Here is a 23,170-nt window from a genome sequence, read left to right on the forward strand (position 1 = left end):
TCATTCAGTTACCATGTTAAGCAGGCAGCAGAGATGCAGTACAGAACCACAGAATGGTTTGGTCTGGAAAAGCCCTGTGAGACCATGGAGCCCAGCTGTGCCCCAGCACAGGGCCACCACTGCCCCACGGTTTGGGCTGGAAAAGCCCTGTGAGACCATGGAGCCCAGCTGTGCCCAGCACAGGGCCACCACTGCCCCATGGTTTGGGCTGGAAAAGCCCTGTGAGACCATGGAGCCCAGCTGTGCCCAGCACAGGGCCACCACTGCCCCATGGTTTGGGCTGGAAAAGCCCTGTGAGACCATGGAGCCCAGCTGTGCCCAGCACAGGGCCACCACTGCCCCATGGTTTGGGCTGGAAAAGCCCTGTGAGACCATGGAGCCCAGCTGTGCCCAGCACAGGGCCACCACTGCCCCACAGTCTCAAAGTGGCACATCCACACAGCTTTTAATCCCTCCAGGCATGGGGACCCCACGCTGTCGTGGGCAGCTGTGCCAGGGCTGGACAGCCCTTCCATGAAGGATTCCCCCTAATATCCAAGCCAAACAGAGTAGGCAATGGAGGTTATGTTTAAAGGTAACACCTGAAATGCAAATTCTGGCTGCAGAAATCCATGACAGTGCCTGGAGCAAATCCAACGGGAATGTGCCAAGGAGCACCAGCCCAGCCCCAAGGATTGCTTGGTGGGGCTTGGTGGGCTCTGGGCAGCAATGCCTGATGCACAGAAATACTCTGGCTCTTACCAGTGGCTGCACACAAAATGCTGGTCTCTCACTACCTGCATAATGACCCATAAGGAACATCCATACTAAAAATGTTACTCAGCAATTGCTATTATGAAGAATGGTTGAATGCTAGTCAGATTTTTAAAAAAATCAATAAATCCTAGAAATCCCAGGCAGTCAGCAGTTATTCACCAGTAGTACATTCTTAGGTGAAAACTAGCTTGTAAAATTTGAGGCTAGTTATTTTACTAGAATAGGAGTATTATGACCAAATTTAATTAAGATTTAATAAGAAGTGTTACTACACTTCCATTACTTTAATCATCAGTATGCCTAAAAATGATCCAGAGAACCAACACTGCCAGAACTGACTTCACAGCCTGTTACACCAGCTCAACACCAGATGGTAACAGCCACCAGTGGGTGTTCCATGTTCTTCGGAATAAAACATTTGGAGGACTTGCACATTTACATTAGGATTACATCCAACTTCAATACTTTAAGCTTTTTGTTTATCTAATACAAGGCCTATTATCTCAGTTACTGGATATTACATGATACTAAATCAACGTCAAACTGACAATCAGTTTGGGGACAAACACAGGAAGATAAGGCCCAATTGTGCTGTTCAGTGCAGATGCTCCCAGGACAGAGGTTTGAGCCCAATCTCACTCCCATCACACACTGCCCACCAGGCCAAAGCCTTCACAGGGCTAAAAAATAAAGACTGTTTAGGCTGTTTAACAAAGGCAAGAATGCACAATTAAATGAATTGTCTTTCTATCTGACTCCACTACCATAAAACAGGAGGAATGTCCTGAATAAAATAGTACCCTTCTTATAAATGGCTGATCTAATATTCTATTTATAAGCATCTGCAAAACAACATCACTTTATATTTCTGTGAAAAATTCTGTATAATTCCACTGATGCAGAAAGCAATTACAGCTACAGTCACATCTTATCATCCACTGATGCTTTTGACATAAACTACTACCTACAGTCACAGAAAAGGTGATTTAAGGCAGTGGTTTAATACATCTTTATCTTCAGTATTTTCAGATTACAGTTCATAAAGCAACTAGTGACAATTCCACAAAACAAAGATTCATGGTGAATTGGGGAATAAAAACTTATAATCAAACCATAAGCATAGCATAAATGTAAACAGGAAATGAAATCAGGATCAGGAGCTTCTAAGCAAGAAATAGGGATTTTTTCCAACATGCCCACTTCTGAGCAATTACTTCAGGAATGTCTACTTTGAATATAGAGACATGTGAAATACAAATCTAGGTTTGCATTAACACATAGAGCATTGAAACAGAAGTAGAATTTTTGGCCATATCTCAAGCAACTGCTTAGCAGGGAGATGCACATTTCTAAAAAAAATACACAAATGTGAAGGAAGAATTAAAGAACAAAATAAAAACATGAGCTGGATGAAAGAAGGAAAGAAAGAGAGAAAGAGGGAAAGAGAGAAAGAGAGAAAGAGAGAAAGAGAGAAAGAGAGAAAGAGAGAGAGAAAGAGAGAAAGAGAGAAAGAGAGAAAGAGAGAAAGAGAGAAAGAGAGAAAGAGAGAAACACTAATAGAAGGTCAAAGAGAAAAGTGAGTAAGTTATGGGAAAATCAGAAGAGGAAATGAAGCAGTGGAATGGAACTGGCTGAAATATGTAAGTAAAACAACACCTGAGAGCTCTCAGTAGGAATCTGTACCAGTTGTGAAATATCATTGGGACATTACAGAGCAAGGGGAAACAATGTGATTTTAAAAATTGCCAACAAACAAAACCCACAAATCCAACACTCACATTGAAAAAATATGTAAGACTTGTTTCTCAGTTACTTGAAAAAACAAATTTGATTTTTGTTTAAAACCACTGCTGAAAGAATACCTGAAAAGCACCACCATGACTAGCAGAAGTTAAATGGCAGTGCAAGTAGGCTGTTGATTAGCTTTAAAATAAAGGAAAAAAGCTAACATGCGCCTCACCTCAGCTGCAGCAACAGAAACCATGAATATACAATTATGCACAAGTTTAAGGGCTTAATCTCCAAATAAAACAAAAACCAGGAATGGCATATAAAGTAATGCCAATGATGGTAATTATGAATATGCTTGATTGAGCAGCAGCAGCAGCAGGCAGGGTGCCTGTGCAGCAGCCACACAGCACCCTGCATGGGTGGGACAGGAAGGCTCTGCAGAACAGGGCTCATGCAACTCTCACCCCGCAACGCCAGCTGCACTGGGGCTGCACTGGGGCTGCACGGGGGCAATGACAAGAGCACAGGGTGACCCAGCATAACAAGCGACCTGCAGGAGCCCCTGTCTGTGCCTGTCCTGCAGTGGCTCCTGCAGTGCCCCCATCCCTCCAGAGCCCATGGGGTTCAGAGAGTGACTCCACAGTGTCAAACATCACCTGATGCACACAACCTGTCACAGCCAGAAGGGATTATTCCAACACACCAGGGAATGCCACCTTGAAGATACAGTCCTACCCTCGCCCCCACTATAACCAGGAGCAGATGTAGCACTACAAGAAAATGCTTATTTTGGAAAGAAAGTTCACACTATCTCAAGACACAAAAGTAGAAAAAGCACTCTCAGAAAAATCTCCACTTATTAGAGATTTTGTCAGTTAAGTAAGAACATCTGCAAAAAAAAAAACAAAAAAAAACACCACCAAGAAAACAAAACAGTTTTCAAGCTTAAAACATGCAGTATTTTTTCATGCTCCTTACCTGCCAAGGGGAAGACTCACAAGTAAATTTTAGTTAATTGCAACGAAGACCCAATACATGACAAGCTTTGTGTTATTATGTTAGAGTCACAGCTCACACAGAAATGCAAAGGCACATAAAGATACAAGAAAAGTACTTGCAACTACCTATAAGCTCAAGCACCCTTTACAGTAACATAGACAACATGTGTCCCATACGAGACAAAGAAAACAGTAATGTCATACTTTAGAAAATACACTTGGAAAAGATATGTAGCATTGCTGCTTAATGTTCCATTTGTGTCAAAACAAGCTATGAATGCCAAGAAAATAAATCTACTTGAGCTTAAAGCAAATTGTACATAAAAGATAATACCTGAGGATCTCCAAGGAAATGACTTCTCAGTAGAGCTGCAGAAAGAAAAAAAAAATCACACAAATGAACCATGTGGTTAGTTTTTATTTTATTTTTAATTAATCATAGAAACCTTTACAAACCCCCCCCAGCAGATAAAACTTAAAAAATAGTTCATGTAAACACCATTCTTCAGTGCTTTATACCTGACAACCAAACCACTGGTTACCGAGTTCAATTTTCTATTAGTCTGTGGGAATTATTCACTGTAACTTCCTGTACACCACAGCAGCAGGCAGTGCAACCTGTGTGCAGCAGGACAGGTGAGAGGACAACCTGTGACGCGAACTGCTGTTTAAGGTATCGTGCTGTCAGTGACAGCCCACAGCAGTGTGCCACCAGCAGCACTCACACCCAGCGCGCACACACACACCTGTGCGCCGCCAGCGCCGCTCTGCTCACACAGCAGCAGGCACAGCAAAGGAGCTCTGGGCATCACTACTCGAGGGCAGCTGGTTTCTACATGCAGAGCAGTTCAAAAATTGTAGGTTTGTTTCTGTTCCCTTTTTCACCGTTTTTTCAGTTTCCAGTTTTCCAGAGAGATTTCTGTTCCTTTGTACAGAACAAGTCAAACCAGCTGACACACAGCTACAGCTCTGAGAGTGAGGAGGTGACAGATGCCACACTGTCCAGGTTAGCAAGATGCCTTCAGAGCCAACTACTGCACGGACCAAGCAGGTGTCTGATATCAGTGTAAAACCAAACCTTCTCCTGCATTTTTCCAGTACTGATTTTTTATCAAACTATCTTCACCCTTTTGTCCTTCCACCGAGACATGTGCTTTCCTGTGCTCACAGTAGTACTGATGCAGGCAAATGCAGAATTCATTCATGTGTTACTAACATTAGTCTAAATATTTTTATGGGAAAATGTATTTCCTCACTCTAAATATAAAATATCAAACTTTGAATAATACATCATTTTCGCAGTGATTACAAGCTACTGTTTTCCAAATAAAAAGCTTTTCAAAGGAAAAACAGGCAAGTCCATCACATTTGATTGTGTCTAGATATCAGCATGAGACTGTGATTTTGGGTAAGATGTAGCAATTTCTAAATGACCTTTAATTTTACTTCTTTCTACTACAGCTACTGATTACAAAAAACTAGCTCGGCCACATGAACAGCACGAGATACTTCTTTTGCAAAATGAAACAACCATTTAGGAACCTCTTTGGAAACAAAATATTCGTACAAAACAGTGCTAAAGACACATGCTAGCACAAACACAACTAGAGTTACAATGAGACTTCAAGTAAAAGGAGAATTCCAATGCAGACTACAGGCGTCTGAAAGTCAACCTCTGGCCCCAGAATTCTCATGCTACCTGAATACCTTTTGCTCTGCTCTTGAGACTTTTTGGAAACTCAATTCCTTACACTGGGGCAACATGGCTCTGTGTCGCTGGCAATGGTAACGCACACTGAATACACACATATGCTTTATTGTCACACACACAAGGTTGTAACCCAGAGCACATCCCTGCCCAGCATACCTGACTACCTGAATTTCCTCTACAGGTACAGAACGTAGGAATGAAAAAGGCTGCTCTGACCATGGGTCACAGGAGGAAAGCTGCTTCATTGACACTTCAACTGCTTAAGCATTTAACTTGACTCTTATTAAATGATTTTGGAACAAGTCTAGCATCCATCACCTACTGATATCAGCACCTGATTTTGTCACCTAGCAGAAGCAATATTTAGAAAGCAGCAAATCTGTCAGTTTTGAGCAGTAACTCCAGTGCACTTCATCCTGGTGTTTAAAAGCCTCTGTGGTGACACACTGCAGGGCCCTTGCTGAGCTGTTGCTGGAATTAGTCACAATGCTGTCTCTTCCTGGCAGCAGCATGTAACAGATCCAAAGAGAGCCCACATGTGGCAAAATGAACTGTGGAAAATGTTAATTTAGCCCACTACTATCCTTGAAAAATAATTAGGTTAGTAGAGTAGAAATGCAGAAATTGTCCTCTATCAGAAATATCATAACAGCTTGGTAGACGTTCAGTTTACAATTAGAGAAGATAGAGACAAATATGACAGTCACACAAATATTTGGTAACTGGAGATGGAGAATGCATACAAAATGTGCTGAAATCCATTTATGCCTTTTTTTTGTTTTACCCTTTTGATGTTTTTCCTCACTTGTATTTTTAAGGATTTGGATTGCTTTGTTTGGGTTTTTTTGTTTGAGGTTTTGACTAATTTGATTTTTTGTTGTTTGTTTGTTGGTTTTGCCCCTTTCTTAATTTCACACCTTTTCCTTGCCATTTCACAGCTTTAGTTCAAAGCAATCTTAGATACAAAATCGAACCGGCTGCAAATCTGGAAAAAGTAAAAATATAATAAATGGAAAAGGTTTTGCATGAAGACATTTAGAAACAAAACACACTAAGGATCACCAGCACTGCTTTACATTTTCATGTGGTAGCTTGCAAACACTTTCCAGCTCTGAATTTCCAGGTTAGAACAGGGGCCAGCATCTCTCTCAGTGAAGTGGCTCTGTCAGTCTGCTAAGGCAGAAGGGGCTGGTGGAGGTCCCAGACAGGTCTCAGCCCACACCTGTGCACAGCACAACAGGCCTTCAGAAACAACACTGACACTTAGGGAAATTGCAGATTTCTTAAGATTTCTCATTTTGTTAAGCAGTGTGCTATTTTTTAAAAAATTATGTAAACACAATTATGATCTCCAGTTCCTAGATTGGAGAGGTCAATTCCCAGTGCATGTCTTGCAGGTTTTGCATGACATGAAACAGTTTAGGCTTATTATCTCTGCAAGTACTTCGTAAGGTGAAAAGTATTTCTGATTTAAACAGCACCACTTGAGAGAAAAGCAGTGATTTCCGTCGCCTACCTTCCTGCTTGGCTATACTGCTGCTGTCATCAAAAAAAGGCAACAGATGAAAAAATTAAGTACTATTTATTAAATATTTATAAAATGGTGAAAAGCTGTAAAAAGCTAAAAATATAATTGTGTTAAAAATGTATGTACTTGACACATATTTGTGCAGTATTTCAGCTCCCTGCGTGGTACGCCCCCACGGTTGGAATACATCTGTGCTGTGAGGCGGCAGCAGCAAAGGGCTGCTCCTGGCACGCTGCCCACGGAGCTGCCAGCCACACTCCCGTGCCCCTGCACACTGCCTGGGCTGCTTTGCTTGCCCTTTAGCTTCCATTTTGGGCACCTACACCAACAGCACAGTTACAACTACATGCGCTACATGGAAAACTTAGTGTAACTCTAAATTCTTACTATAGGGGATTTCTCTAATAAATGCCATGCACTAAACTCCATAAACTTATATTACCCCTTACAAGCCACTGGAAACCACAAAACCCAGTATTTTGCTTTTCTTGTTGAGACAGGTAAGCAGACATTTTCACAAATATTTTAAGTAAGTGAGGTAATTTTCAAGTCTTCAACTTTTCTAACAGCTATCTTCTTGAATTCACCAATATAACTGATTCTTCTACCCACTCTGCCAGCCCCCGTACCAGGAACCTAAGCAATCCTATGCTCCCCGCCAAAACAAATTAACCAGCACTGCCACCAAAAACAGGTAGTCCTGGGATTGCTGGCTGTTTCCAGGTGACCCTGGAAACCACTAATTCTCCAGGTGTGAATTCAGAAAGCATCTGGAATACACTGTAATCATTACAGAGGCCTCTTGAAACTGTCCCATAACTCTTTACAGCAAATCTGCATTTTTTTAATCCTTCAGATATTAATAGAGGCGAATAGCTATCAGTGAAAATATATGTATAGAGGACATAAGCACCACTAAAAAGCCTTTAATTCCTGGGACAAATGAAAGTAAAGTCATCAGGACCTGTACCTTGTGCTGGCGATACTTGGTGACTCTGCTCCAAGCCTACATCTCTCTAGCTGATTAGCCACAATTTGCCTTTCCACTTCCAGTTCTCTGGTAAGTCTTTGAAATTGAAGCTCCTGAAATTTCAAAATAAAAAGAAAAGCATTCTTGATGTTAAAAAATGGGTGTGGATTAACTGCGAAACAATCACTGATTCATCACAGTTGTGTGTTTTGACTCTTTCTTAGGTGAATAAACTACAAAAGTGGAAATTAAATGGGTCTTTAAATCAGTGATTCATGCAAATATTGATTTATCACCTGTTACAGAAAGAAAAACATGTTTAAGCATTCTTGGGTTTTATTACTCCTACAATTAAATTTTTTGTGTCTTCTTACATTACCACAGTCTAACAAAAATCAGTGCCTATAAAGTCAGTCTTCAACTTAATCTATAAACAAGGAAACCAGAAAATATCCTAACCTTTCCAATCACAAGCCTTCAAACCCTAAGTTATCCTACATTCTGACTGTAGTTGGAAACCTGAAGATTTATAACTTCAAACTGGCTGAGTGTAGAGAGATGTGCTATTTCACCTTTTCTGAGTTCAGCATTTTTATATTTCTTGGTCAAGGGTACCAAACTTCTTCAGCCTTTTTAAGAGGCTTTTGGAATGCAACACTGCAAGGGTGATGTGGAAATACCAGTGCTGCACAGGACAGGTGTAACTGAAATCTGGAACCATTTTCTAGAGCTCTCTGAAATCCAGACTATGTCACATCAAAGGATATTGAGGGCGTTTTTCTCCTCAGTCAGCTTTTATTGGCCAGAGAAAAGGGTTCTATTGAGCAATTGCATTATTTGTCAAACTGATACTGTAAACCCTCTGAAGTTTAGATAAAACATCTAAAAATAGACGAACACCAATATTTAGTAATCAGATGAAGCACCAAGCAAGTCTTATAGAGAGGTCAATGCAGCACAGAGCACTCGTTTGATGTGAAAGCCCAAATGCCTGATGGGGATTCTCCCGTGAGTGACTCACGTTATGGTTCTGCCCAGCAGCTGTTCGGAGCCAGGGATATCAGCTCCTGCAAACTGCTCCTTCACACCCCATGGAATGGGGTGGAACCACTTCCCTTTCACCAGCCACTCTCCACTCCTGCCCTTCCAGAGGATACGTGCGATTATGGACACGTCCACACATTTCTGATAACTCCTTAACCAAACTGAATAAACACCTTAACATCCCCAATTTTGGCCAGAAAAAGTGGGTTTGCATCCAGGACATGTTTCCTGTTCCTCACTATTAAACCAATATTTAGACAGCAATGTCATGGATGCAAACTGCAAATCTGAACCTGTTGTTATTTACTGATCTTTTAATTAGATGAATAAAATTAAACATGCTAGCCATTAATTGCTTCCATTCAACCAATCGCTATTAATTTCCCTTTCCATTACAGATAGAGGCATTAATGAACACATTATTCTAGAAAACATTTTGCTGCATAACGTTTCAAGTAATAAATCGCCCATTTAAATAAAAATCCCTTTTTTTCCCCCCCACACTACAACATTCAAAGGCAGTTAAAACAGAAGAACTATACTTCTATTCTTCTTGAGAGTAGAAGAGCTGAATGATGTAAGTGGACAACACAGCAATATTTGAACTACATTTAAAACCAAAACTCGCTTGTATTCTATCAGAAAAACTGAGATGAGGAGAAAAAGCCACCAAGCCCCATTTGGCCACTTCAGAGACACTTGCACTGCTGAGTTGGGACCAACACCATCAGCTGTCTATTTACATTGCTCCTCACCTTATCTTGGCGGTGACCAGAAAGCCACAAACTGCACAGTGCACTGAACAGCAGAGGGGTAAAAGGCCTGCAATTCACCTGCCAGTTTTAAATAACGCTGATGCTTAGGAAGATCCAATGTGCTTTTGCAAGTGCGAGTATAGCAAGAAAAAAAAATCCAGCTCTATTTTCTAGTCTGGTTATATTCTGGCATGCCCAGCCTGGGAGTCCAATGAAGCAGCAGTTTACAAACTTTGAAACCATGAGTGCTGATTTGTGTATGCACCTTCTTAAATCCGAGATCTGCAGCAGGTGCTTGTCTTAAATACCTGCATAAATACACAAGATGGATAGTTTTAGAGCTACCATCTTTTTACAGCTGGAATACCTCATGCTTTAAAACTTTTTTCTTTTACCTTAAATCATATTATTATTATAGAAAATTAATTCCTAACCAGCTCTAAATTAAACACCTTTCTAGTTTATGTCTCCTTATAATGAAATTTTATACCGCTCTGAGTGCACACTGGACATACCCCCACAATGGGTATCTATCAGGCAGCACACCAGTTCTGGCAGGAATCTATTGGAATTTGTTTCTCTCTCCAGGTTCTCTGGGAGCACTGGGAGAGCTCACTTCTTGAACAGGATGCTCCCTGCACAGAGCTCTGCCCCTGGGCACCAGTCACAACACACTGACTCCTACGGCACTGGCTACTGACAAAATGGCATTGCAGGACTCAAATACAACTCTTAAAAAGCTTATTAGCATTTGCAGCAGAACATCTATGTGGCAAGCAGATAGTAAAATCAGACATAAAATAACAGAACACACTGCCATACTGCATCCCAAGGAGCAAACAAACCTTCTTAGACACACTACACTGGCTCAGCCAGAACTACTTTTATTCAAAATTATTCAAACAAACATTGAGGGGGGAAAAAAGCAACCTGTAATTCTATAAACCTCTTTAGCAGCAACTACTTAATCACCTTAACAAACTGCAGGTTTTATGTTCATAACCTAAAATTCCACTGCAAAGCCACAGGTCATAATTCTTAATGGGAAACTACAATAAAAGCCTTAAGCACAATTTCAGCTCCAGATCAGGAAGCGCACACACATGGGGCAAGAAAGCAGCTCGCTTTGGAAAGCAGCTGTACCAACTGCAGGCAGACAGGCTGCGTGAGTGAAAACCAGAGCCCACAACATTACAGAGCTGTCTAATCTCCTTTTGGAGGCTGCAGCTTTCTACAGAGGAGGACCAAACCCTGTGCTGGTGTTGTTGTAGTGTTCACTCCCCGTGACCAACTGCTCTTCCTTGGTGAGCTCTGCCCAGCAGGAATCTCACTTGGGATGACACTTCACTGCAAGGCAAGGCCAGCTACACCCATCTCAGCAGCTGAATTGTCTTCCTATGTAAAAGCTCACTGTCTCTGAGAGGCTGCAGGCTGCTGGCTCCAGGGCAAGGGACAGCAACCACCACTGTGCTGGCCTCTTGCCAGCAAACATTTGAAAACAAGTAAGTGATGGGAATGCTGTTAGCACAACTGACCATGAAGACTGCCATTCTCCTGTTGCAGGCATTGGATAATGAAAGAGGGTTTGGGGGCAATTCTGTGCCTTCTATCTGCATGCTATCATGATACATGTTATAGATTCACCTTTTTCATTTATGTTAACAGGGAACTTTTATCCCTCAGTAACACAGATGAGAATAAGGAATCTACATTCACCACACTGAAAAATAAAAATTACTTCCTTCCCACCCTGTTGTGATTTGAGGACCTCTGGAAAAACAATTTTAAACACACAGTGGTCTAGGTGGCTAGCAAAAGGTCTTCTACTGACAGCTCTGCAAGAATCAGTAGCAATTGCACAAGCAATGAAGAGAAGTCACAGATCCCTTTTGAATGGTTCATGCCTGGCTAGCCAGACCCAGACTGGGCAGCTGGACATCAGAGGACATGCCTTTGCAATAAACAAAGGCATCTCTTGCAGCTTCTTGACTTGGGCAGCTCTCAGTGGCTGCTGTAGCAGGAGACTGAGCTAGGGTGGGCTGGCACTCCCAGTTGCAGTAACACTGGGATATGCTAACTTGCTTCAAATGCCAAATGTCACTGCCTACAAAACATTATGAAGGTAATTGTAAGCTGAACTATGAAATGTTTTCTAATCACAAAAGTGTTGTCTGTTGAACAATTGAGCTGAGCCTCTTTCAATAGCTCAAGTTACTCCTCTAAGAAAGCCTAGCCTGCATTTGAGAAGAATATTTTTACCTTGTGTTTACTATTTCCTACTCAACTGTAAACACAGTGCAGAGCTGCACAACTTCCATCACCTGTGAAAGTTCACAGAGTGCTACAGAAAAGGCTATTATATTTGGATCTTTTCATGATACAAACGTGGAACAAAGAAGAGGACAAACAAAACAGAAGCTGATTTATACCTTCCTTTATATTAACCTCTTGCACTCATCTCTGCAAATTTCTCTGTTCCTACCTACCATAATTCAGAGCTAGATCAAGCAACTGACTACTTAAATCCACACTGAATACTGTATTTTCCAAAATGGATGTCATACTGTAGTGACCCAATATTTAAATTCTCAACCAGAATGTATTGCAGAAAAAGCCTATACTTCTAACTAACCATATTACAGCAACCTTAATATTTTCTGTAAAAACTAAGTTTACTCACACACACAACTGCATTTGCATGCTTTCAGTATCTCAGTATCTTCCAAAACAGAAGACAAAAGATAAAAAATTGGACAGCGTAGAGAGAATCACAGACTACAGGATGTGAGATGACACAGCTACAATTACTGGCTGATCACACTTACTCTGCATTCAACAGCAGCAGACCATTAAAGCCCTTAATACTTTTATGCATGCATTGTTCACTAGTCTGGTACAACAGTTTAGTGCTGCTCTAGCTGATGAGAGATCAAAATTTTAGCATTTTATCAAAAGCTTACTGTTGCCAGTGGCAGGAGGGAAGAAAGGCACTGGAGGCACTCCCGGGCTGCCTCTGGCACATCCTCTCTGGAAGCTTTGTGACAGCGCTGGAGCCCGGGGTGCTGCTCTGCCAGCTGGGCACCGGGCAGAGAGGCTGACAATCTAAACCAAGTGTGCCACACAAGGTGTCAATACTCCAGCAGGTGTCAGAGCCCCCCACAGCTCCAGAAAGGCTCTTTTTTAAGGGGAGTTTCTCCTCTGAAGTCTAACAGTACAAAGGAGAGAGGAAAATTAACTTCTGGATCATCAAATGGATAAAGGAGTACAGAGAATTTTGATTAAGGAAATGAGCTAGCTATTTTACCTGAGACAGCAGTGGCATTAAATTTATTCTAGAGTAAGACCTTCAGGAAGCTGACATCTCAGATTTGACTCACTGAAACTAAAATGCTGGTAAACAGCACAAACTCTAAACCTCAAAGTTCTAGGATTAAGTAGGCAAGAGTGACCTATGCAATTGAACACAACACTAAGAGAGTTGGAAGAAAACCCCAGTTCTTCCAGCCATTCACAAAAAGTTGACCAAGATTTTTGTTTCACTTATGCCAAACTTGGGAGTCCATTCAACAAAAAGTACTGCCTTCAATTCAGAACTGCCACACATTTATCACCTAACTGATCACTAGATGCATGCAAATCAGAATTTCAAAGTTTGTGCCCAATTACTGGAAGCTCATTTAGTAAGTCTCTTTTCAGGTATCTCCATGAAGTGACATGGCTACACAGACTACTGTACAGCACTACGTATCTGAACTGTAAAGAAATCTCCAAGACTTAATATCAATAGTTCTCAGCCAAAAAGATGTTTTAACATGCAATAAAAAATTGGCAGAATGCATTCTTCCTTCCATTTCCATTTGAAAAACATAGAGGTTTGCTCCCTGCTCCCAGACCCTATAAAAAGCATCTCAAAAATAATGTAAAAATTTGTACTTAAACAATAATGAACAAAAAAGGAAGGTGCACATTCTCTATTTATACGATACAGTTCAATGCACTTACACAAAAGGAAAAGATTTTGCTGAAGTCCTGAACAAACAACACTTCTAGAAAAACATGTAGAGAAACCCAAGTATTTTTCATCTGAAAGCATATGCAGTTGTTCTTACTCTGTCACCTATTTACTAAAGACATGGTGAAAAGTTGCCCATCTCTAAGTGTCACAAACAGCTAGACCAAAGAACAAACTAAAAAAACAGCCACTGCTGCAAGTGCTTCTGTCTTAGCAAAGACATTAAAATCAGCATCTTCCAGTTACTTTTGAAAACTGCATTGATGAGTAGTGTTTCCTGCAAGACCTTTTCTCAGCCCAGCCACTGAAAAATAATGTGCTAAGCATGAAATTCACAATTCCAAATGATCCCATTTAATCTTGTCAATTCAGCAGCAGTTCATTCCAAATCCAGCAGTATACAGCTTGAACACAGAAAATAGCAATGATTTCACAAACCTACAAGGAGCAGTTGGCAATTAGCTGCCCTACATTCCCCAAAATACCATCCTGCCCCTACAATTTCTAATAAATTGTTATTTTAGTATGAAAATACTCAACTTACTTTTAACTTGGATAAGAGATTCCCTACAGAACTCAACTAAACATCTATGCAGGTTCAGGATTCCCCAGGATTCAGAAGCATAGACATGTTTTACTTTTATTTAAAACTTGTTTCAGCAATTCCTAAGACACTTCTACCCATGACAGTATGGAAGCCTTGTAACATTTTAGAAGGGAAATTCATGTTTTAGGGGAAAAAAAATCTCAGCCCTCCTCTAAAACAAACCCATAGTAAACACTCCCCTCCCCAAACAAAAAAAAAAAAAAAAAAAAAAAACGAACAACAAAAAACCCAAAACACACAAAATCCATCATCAAATTTACTTAAAGACAAGAATATGAAAATATGTTACAGCTTCATTACAATTAGTCTTGGGATTCTCATGCATTCTAAAAGGAACTCCTCTATTAGAATCACAGAATCCCTGAGGTTGTAAAAGCCCTCCCAGCCCATGCAGTCCCAGGTGTGCCCATGCCCACCCTGTCCCCAGCCCTGAGTGCCGCCCCCAGAATTGCTGGGACACCCCCAGGGATGGGCACTGCAAACCTCCCTGGGCAGCTCCAATCCCTGAGCCCCCTTTCCATGGGGAAATTCCTGCTGTGCCCCCCCTGAGCTGCCCTGGGCCAGCCTGAGGCCGTTCCCTCTGCTCCTGTCCCTGTTCCCCCCGGCTGTGCCCTCCTGGCAGGGAATTCCAGAGAGGGAAAAGATCCCTGGGGATCCTCCTGTGCTCCAGGTGAGCCCTGCCCGGCTCCCTCAGGGATTCTGCAGCCCCGGCCCGGCTCCCTCAGGGATTCTGCAGCCCCGGCCCGGCTCCCTCAGGGATTCTGCAGCCCCGGCCCGGCTCCCTCAGGGATTCTGCAGCCCCGGCCCGGCTCCCTCAGGGATTCTGCAGCCCCGGCCCGGCTCCCTCAGGGATTCTGCAGCCCCTGCCCAGCTCCCTCAGGGATTCTGCAGCCCCGGCCCGGCTCCCTCAGGGATTCTGCAGCCCCTGCCCGGCTCCCTCAGGGATTCTGCAGCCCCTGCCCAGGCCCGGCTCCCTCAGGGATTCTGCAGCCCCTGCCCAGGCCCGGCTCCCTCAGGGATTCTGCAGCCCTGTTCCCTTCCCTGGACACACTCCAGCCCCTCAATGTCTTCCTTATATTGAGGGACCCAAAACCTCCCCCAGACCTGGAGATGTCTCAGCAGTGCCAGCACAGGGGAGGGCACTGCCCTAGTCCTGATGGCCACGCAAGTTTTGACAAGGGCCAAGTGCCTTTGGCTTTCTTGCCCACCTGGGCTCATATTCACTTTAAAATAGATCTTGAGCTTTGTTAGAAAAGCACAAAGCTATCGAGATCTAAATTTCTTCACAGGTTACACCTCTTTCGCTTGTGTTATTTTATAATGCTATGAGTGAATTGAAATGTTCCTTTCCCAAAACATGACCAAATGAGATTGACCCAGCTGTCTGACACCTGACTGAACAAGAGACTGATCAGAGTTTAGACTACACACTCCAATTTGGTAAAATAGTTACTTTAAACTAGAGGTCCTAGGAAAAGGAAACAACTGGAAACAAATGGGAACTGTTTTTAGAAGCAGCTTTTAGGGTTCAAAGGCTAATTAGTGCAACTTTTTATATAATCATAACTATCGTCTCATGCCTATGGTAGAAAGCTTGAAGTAATTGAACACATTTATCCATCTTAGAACTACTGTAGTAATTTTACAAGTTTTTATTAAGTTAAAGTCTTGCCCAATTGACAAATAACAATAAAGGCTTTTCTTGATTGTGTTTCCACTGCAGTGTTTCTGAAGTACTTGTGTCAGGGTGTGGCAGCTCTATTTTACAAACACTGACCTGCTGCACCTCGCAGCAATTCCTGTACCAAAGGAAACAGCAAACAGTGTAGCAGTTTCTGTTCAAGCTTAATAAAGTGAAGAACTTCACTGGAAAATATTCTGTTCTGGGCTTTCTGCCACACAGGAAGGGTGTTGAACATGTCAGTGTCCTCAATTATTATCAACAGAAAAAATACCAGAAAGCAGCAGTTCAGCTCTTAATTCTTTCATATTATCACTTCCAAGACTGAAGGACAATTTACATCTTCCTCCCCTCACACTCATTTTATGTGTCTGTACATTTCACAGTAAGGCTCCAATTCTGAACTTTGTGCAACACGGATGATAAATGACTATTTAATTTTTTTTTAGCTTTCATCAGAATTTAGTTATGTAATAGCAACGTATTTAATAGCCTTTTTATAAATGGAAAGAGGAAGAGGTTTTAGCCTCCTTTTCAAAAGAAAGAAATATTCCCTTATAATTTTTTCTCTACAACTAATAAAAAGATACAAACATTGCTTGGGCAGGGAAAGGAACACTAACAAAAGCCTTTAGTGCACACACATGTCTGGAGCTGTTCCCGAGAGCACTGCCCTGCCTGCTCCCTTGGTAGGATCCAGCACAGCTGGAGCACAGAGCTGTCCTGGGCAGGGCATCCCTGCCTGCAGAGCCCAGCTCTGACACCGCCACTGCAGCTTGGCCACACCATGAGCACAGTACTTGCACACTGCAGCATAAAATGCACCACCTTAAAGCCACCACCAACATACTTCAGGCAAATGAGTCCTAAGCCATTTGCGGCAGGCTACGATGGCACAAGGCAAACTGTTGTTTGGAGAGCGGCGACTGAAGGTATGCGTAACTCTTGGCTGACTTCTCGCACTGCAAGGGCCTGTGGCAGTGATATCCTGCACACTGCAAATGTGAATACTAATTTTAACACTGCTTAGAAATTTTTAGGGTTGCTATTGTCACCTTAAATTACTTTTGAAACTATTAATTTAGGCACGAAAATTAGGATTCAAATTTCATCATTCTGTGGAAATTTTTAACAATATGGTATTATGGGTGTGAAAACTGTTGATATCAAGAAGCTATAACCTAATTCTTGCCTTTTAAAAAAATGTTGATATGGGACAACATAAGACCTATTATATTGTTTGCATTCAGAGCTACCATCTTGAATCAAGTTGTGCTTCATCTTCAAGGAAGTTATAAAACAGAGACAGCAAAGCAGATTTATTCTGAGGTTCAGATGTTACAGTTTGTGTTTGTGTATAAAGACAACAAAGACGATCATTATTTCTCAGTATGATACAATGAAAGCCAAAGTATCCCTTCTCTCTTTGTGTTCCTTAAATTTAAAAAAGAAAAAAACAAAAACTTTAGCTGGAGTATTTCCTTGTAGAACAGCTATATTTTCCACTTGAATGATTTTTACAAATTAAGGCTGAATTTGATTGCAAATGCAATTTTATTTTTCCTGTAGAAATTATCGCTTTAGATACACACCCATAAATGTGCTTCAGTTTTAAAATGTATTAGAGCCTTGGTATTGATAACTGAAAACAAACTCAGAGTTTAAAGACCATCTTAAAATAAAGTACAATTAATCATACCCAATCTGTATGCGCAGGACTTATGCACCGAACACTTGGCTTTGCAGGACTTACAAGGACTGATTCTAATGTTGCATCAAATCTACACTAGCTTTTCTCTTTCTTTGCCACTAAACCTGCATTTCCAGTCTGACTTATAACAGCAGTGCAGACGTTCCAAGGGATACAGAATACCAGAATGATGCTTCTGTTTAATGCAGTAACTGAGCCCCTTACATTCAGATTCTAACAGCGATACACGAAATAGACTATGGCGGCACTGGGTCACAGGCTACAGAAACACACAGCCACGGTTGTTGCAGCAATGCAGTAGGAGACAGCAGCTAACTCCACACACACTCTGCACTGATGGATTGCTGAAAACGAGGCAGATACCTGTTCCTTTACAGAAGCTAGAATGGTCGTGGCAGTAGTCTCTGGTTCCATGCCCGGGCCCGTGGAAGCCTCCTGTGCTGTCTGCGGCAGCCCCTCCTCCACCATTGGGCTCTGCTCAGGGGCTGGCATTTTGCCTGCAATAACAAGATTTTAATATAGTTTACATTTTCAGCCAGTGATGTTTAAAATCCAAGTTTTAAGGATTATTAATTATATTCAATTTTTTCTAGAAGCTTTCCAAACTTCACTAAATTAGCAGAGAACTTTGCATTACTCAATCTATGTTGTGTGACTGTTTCACTTTCACAAATGGAGACCAGAATCACCTACACAACTCAAGGGTTAGGCAGGAGCAAGCACGCTGCATGATGCCTCAAGATTATTTTAAAAAATACTGTTTTGTGGTGGTCAATAAAACTAGCACAATTCAAGATGCATGAAAAATACTATTGTTAACTATTAAGCACACCCAGCATCGGTACGAGTTTACCACATGCAGTTTTCGGCACAGAAGAATGACACATAACAGCAGACTGCTCTGCTGTCAGGAACAAACTATGGAAGAGACTAATTATGGTAATAAAAGCTTAATGGGAGCAATGCTTCTAATGCTCTTTTTGCAAAAGAGGAAATTAAAATGCTGAAGTTAAAGCAATTGCCCCGGGCTATGGATAGTGTGGAAAGGACTGACAGGATTAGCATCCAATAATCCCAAGCTGTGTTATTGCAGAGGCAGCACACTAAGAACTCCAATCCACGGAAAAGAGCAATTAATTTGTTCAATTATCAAAGTCACTATTAACCAATATTACAGAGATAGTTACAAAGTGTGTTTAACGCTTTGAAAACAGCAAGTAACTGGCATTCACAAAGCTGCTACGCAGATACCACGCTTTAATTTTCTTCAGAAAATCATGCTTGTGAGCTCTAATGTTAGAAGTAATCCACATTTCATTTTAGATTTTCAGAACAAACTCACCCAATACTCCTAGGCAGACAAACAGGAACAGATTCCTTCCCCATTCCATTCATTATCAAAGGGAGAGGAGATGCTTAGGCTGCAAATGGGCTCTGAGGCCAGGAACGGACCCATGAGACCCCTCCGTGTGGAGCTGTATCAGCCATGAGCACCTGAATGAGCACAGAGCAATGCACAGGATCAGTGCACAGCTGTGCTGCAGAGCTGCACGTTTCTGACAGGGTTGAAAGGGGACTCGAGTTGACCCTGGAGGGATCTCTCCTGGGATTGCTGGCCTCTTGCGAGGTTTCTCCCTCACCCTGAATGCAGAGCCCAGGCAAAGGCAAAGCCCTGTGCTGCTAATAGAGAGGTGAGGTGATGGTGTAAAAACAAGTGGATTTCTTCTGCTCTGTGTACAGCAGCATATGGGCTATGAGAGGAATGGCTCCTCCTCAGGCCCATGAGCTCTTCTGGCACTAGCACAGGCTCTTTATTAACTACTTTGTTCCAGTCTGCTAAAAGAGCTCGTGACATGGGGTTCATGTGCAGTTTCACATTAGCCACTGAGGGATTTAAAGAGTTTTTGGAGAAACTCAGGTGAGATGAGTGATGAGAGGCAGTGGAGCAGTTTTGGGGGCAACCTGTGGTGCAGAAGCCTGGTCACCCACCAGTTTCCACCACTGCAAATGGAGAAAGAAAAGCTGCTTCCCAAACACATCAAAGAAGGAGCATAACTCAGAATGGCAGGACTTTTCCCCCTTCAGCACCCTGCAGGTGAAGCACAGGGAGGCTGCCCTATACATACCCTGAAATGAGCCTGTACGAACAGCCCATTCTTACCATACATCTACACCACACTTATCTTCTAGAACAGGCAAAAGAAACTGCACAAAACTTTCTGCTGTCAGGACTGCACAAGGACACCTGAACATGCTAGCCCAGACACACCAAGAGCCACACCACTCTACTGCCTTCTCCCCACACACATGGCGCTCGCCTCACCTTCCCTCCCCACAGACATGGTGCTCCCCTCGTCTTCTGTCCCCACACACATGGTGGTCCCCTCGCCTTCTCTCCCCACACATGTGGGTCTCCGTCACCACAGACATGGGCCACCCCTGCCCACAGACGCGGGTCCCCCCTCACACAGACATGGCACTGTGAGGACCACGTCACGCTTCCTCCTCATGGCCAAGCCCTGTGGCGCACAGCGAGCATTCCCTCCCGCCCCACGGTGAGCATTTGTCCCCTCCCGCCCCACGGTGAGCATTTGTCCCCTCCCGCCCCACGGTGAGCGTTTGTTCCCTCCTGCCCCAGCGCAGCCGGGCACCCGGGCAGGGCTCGGCCCTGCACCATCACCCACGGCAGCTCCCGCAGGGATTCCTCGTGCTCAGCCGAGCTCTGGGCTCGTGGGTGTGCAGGGACCTCCGTCAAGTGCAACTGGAACAGAACTCACTCTTGACAAATAAAGCGGCATTAAACGCTACCTGACTTCCAAGGTGCCACAAATGAATAACCAGACATATCTGGCTATTTTTGAAACACTATTTTCATTGGTTTCAGCTTGCAGATACAAAGGCTGCCACACTGAGCCTATCACAAGCTGCATGTCAGGTGGGCACTAAAGCTTCAAGGACCATTTCTACAGAACTCATTAAACAGCAAGCAATTAGGCAAGCAGAATAAAAAACAACCTCTAATAGTTATATAATAGAATTTTGAAACCTCAAATGCACAACTTTATGGTTTTAGAAAATGGAAATTGTTTTTTCCAAGTTTTACTTCTGAAAACCAACCCTTTAATCAAGCAGTAAGAACCCAAAGCACAGAATACAAGTCACAATTCCATGTGTCATATCTTATTTTTTGTATCACTTACCATAGTTCTTTTATGACTATAACTCAGTGTTTCAGGTTTCTAAATGACCTGATAAATTTGCAAGCACATCAAGTAATAAAGCTACCCAATCAAGCCTTTTCTTCATTTAGAAACATCTGCTAAGCAATCTAAAGGACAAGTGTCAAAACCTCGTAAGTTACACATGCCTTTCTTTCAGAAGGGCGCTGCTTGTTGGTCCACGTATCCCACCGTGTCTCCACCTGCACATAACAGGGCAGTACTTGCAGGGGCAGGGATCCTGTTTGGGACTTCCAGGAGAGAAGTACAAAATACAGCAATGAAACAATCTCAATTTGGCTTTTCCATAGTTTTCTCTCTCTTCTCACCCCAACACTGTGAATAACTTCTGCAGCAGATTTCTGTAATAAACCAGTCCAGAAAACATCCCTCTGAGCTGGCTGGAAGGTGTACTAATTCATTGGAACAGAAAATCTACCCAGTATTGAGTATATAATAAAAACATCCGCATAAAAACCAATCAAATTAATTATTAGTGAAGGTGTCAGTGTTAAATGTACATCTATCTCAGTGTTAAGAGATGTAATCACAGACCTACACCCTTTCACATAGGCAGTTGTTTTAACTGATGTTCCTTCAATTAACACATTTCTTGGCAAAGTTACTGATTTTCTAATCTTGATTCCAACATTAAATAACTGTTGGCTCTGGTCCTACAAACACTTAGGTACACACTTGAGCTAATAAACAAGTCTGCTCGTCCCTCCCCGCCCTGCTGCCAGGCCCGTGGGCTCGGGCGGCAGCACAGGAGAGTAAGGGAGCAGGAGAAGCTCTCCAGGGCCCAGTCCCCACCCCTACAACTCTGTCTACGGATGCTGCTCAAGGACAGCAACTCACAAAGTCAAGGCAGGTTCTCATCTTCACCTTATAGGAACAGGAAATAGCAAGAGGAGGTTTTGTGAGAGCCTTGGAATCTGGTATGAGTAAGAAATTGAGAGAAGTTAATACAAAACCCTCTTCCTTCCCTACACAAGGGATTCACCTACTGGGTTCATCTACTCAAAATACTCTCTGGACTTGTGCTACCACTCATTTGAGGATAGATAACTGATTCATTATTGGAAAACAGCCAGATTCCATGCCTCAAAAAAATTAGGAATTAGGTTGAGAGTAATTTTGCCTGTCATGGCTGAGCAGTCAGACATCACCCAGAACAGGAGAGTGCTCCCATATTTTTCCCAGGCTGTCCAAACCCTCGCTCCCCACAGCCCCATGCTGTAGTTTCCTAGGTCCTGCCCTCTCTGCAAGCCCTGGGCACTGAGGGATCAGGCAGTACACACAGGTACCATCAGAAACGCACCTTAATGCTTCCCTGCATTCCAGGTCTTTTGATTCTCAAACTGCTCCTGCACTGAAGATCTAGGATCTCTGTAGCCACAATGAAAACTCAGAAAATGTATTTTACTGTTTATAGCTCTGTTCAGCGCGTTTCAGCACACCTGACTACATCTTAACATCACTGAACATCAAAGGTTACACACTAAATTCTCTATTGCAAAGAATACACAAGAACTGGAAGCCTTTAATGTTCTGGAATGATCTTTTGGTGGATGCTGCAGAACTAAGACTTGTGCATGGTGTAAATGTCTCTAATAGAGATCAAGAGTATAATGTGAGAAGCTTGGAAACATGGAGAATTTGTCGTGCATTTCAGTCTCTGGTAAAAAAAATAATGTCTTTCAATCACTTAGATAATTTTTCAGGAAAATACTTAAATAGTTCATCTTGTAGCATAAGTCCAAGAAAATTCTTAACATCTGTTCTGAATTTTCAAATTCTCTATTTAGAATTAAAGACCAAAAGCAGTGATAACCTTACTCCAGGCTGGCATGTCCAGATCAAGCGTGCAAGAAAGACAAAGCTGCTCAATTTGAAGCCTCCAGTTTGAAATACGCCAAAATAATTTTGAGAACAGTGGTTTTCCCAGCCCCTCTGCTGTAGAGACTCACTCCAATGGCTTTATAAAACCACACAGTAAATCAAAGCAGAGCAAACCAAGCCACCATAAAGACTCAGCTTTCTATCCATGGAGGGTCAGCAGGGACCAGCACATTGGGCAACTGCCCCATACCTAAGCACCCGACCAGCCCCATAGCTGCCCCTTCAGAGGACAGTGCTGCCTGCACTGTGCACCCCTGCTCTGCTCCGGTGGCTCGCGCACGCCCCAGCTCCCAAAGCCTCCCAGCCCCTCTCCTTCCACAGGCCCTGCACTGGGCTGGGCAGAGTCACCCAGAGCAGGCCACTCCGGGCTCTCACACTGCTCCCAGCACACGGGGAAGGAACCTGGGAAATGCCTTCTTTTGTGTCGGACTGACTGCTCAGACACTGCAAAGCCAGCAGTTCAGGGAGTTCATCTGACTCAGCCATGCTTTTGGGGACCAGAGACGGGTGTGTCTTCCTGAGCCAGCTGATCTTGCAGCCAAGTAA

The 23,170-nt window shown here is 42.8% G+C and overlaps 1 protein-coding gene across 7 annotated transcripts in view; it reads right to left on the reverse strand.

The window, feature by feature from the left end:
• Window positions 1-23,170, reverse strand: part of PKP4 (plakophilin 4) — a 65,408-nt gene that overhangs the window by 20,703 nt on the left and 21,535 nt on the right. For 4 of the 7 annotated variants that reach the window (XM_063161464.1, XM_063161465.1, XM_063161463.1 and 1 more), the window contains exons 1-6: window positions 21,581-22,895; window positions 20,872-20,973; window positions 18,847-18,998; window positions 17,868-18,001; window positions 7,695-7,807; window positions 3,820-3,854 (exon numbers count right to left, since the gene is read on the reverse strand). In XM_063161464.1, coding sequence (XP_063017534.1) covers window positions 3,820-3,854; window positions 7,695-7,807; window positions 17,868-18,001; window positions 18,847-18,895 — 331 coding nt within the window. In that variant the 5' untranslated portion in view covers window positions 18,896-18,998; window positions 20,872-20,973; window positions 21,581-22,895. Of the gene's footprint in view, window positions 1-3,819; window positions 3,855-7,694; window positions 7,808-17,867; window positions 18,002-18,846; window positions 18,999-20,871; window positions 20,974-21,580; window positions 22,896-23,170 lie in introns of those variants that run through there. The other 3 variants (XM_063161467.1, XM_063161462.1, XM_063161466.1) reach the window with 3 other exon arrangements.

Source organism: Melospiza melodia, chromosome 8, assembly GCF_035770615.1.
Source record: "Melospiza melodia melodia isolate bMelMel2 chromosome 8, bMelMel2.pri, whole genome shotgun sequence".
NCBI lineage: Eukaryota > Metazoa > Chordata > Aves > Passeriformes > Passerellidae > Melospiza > Melospiza melodia.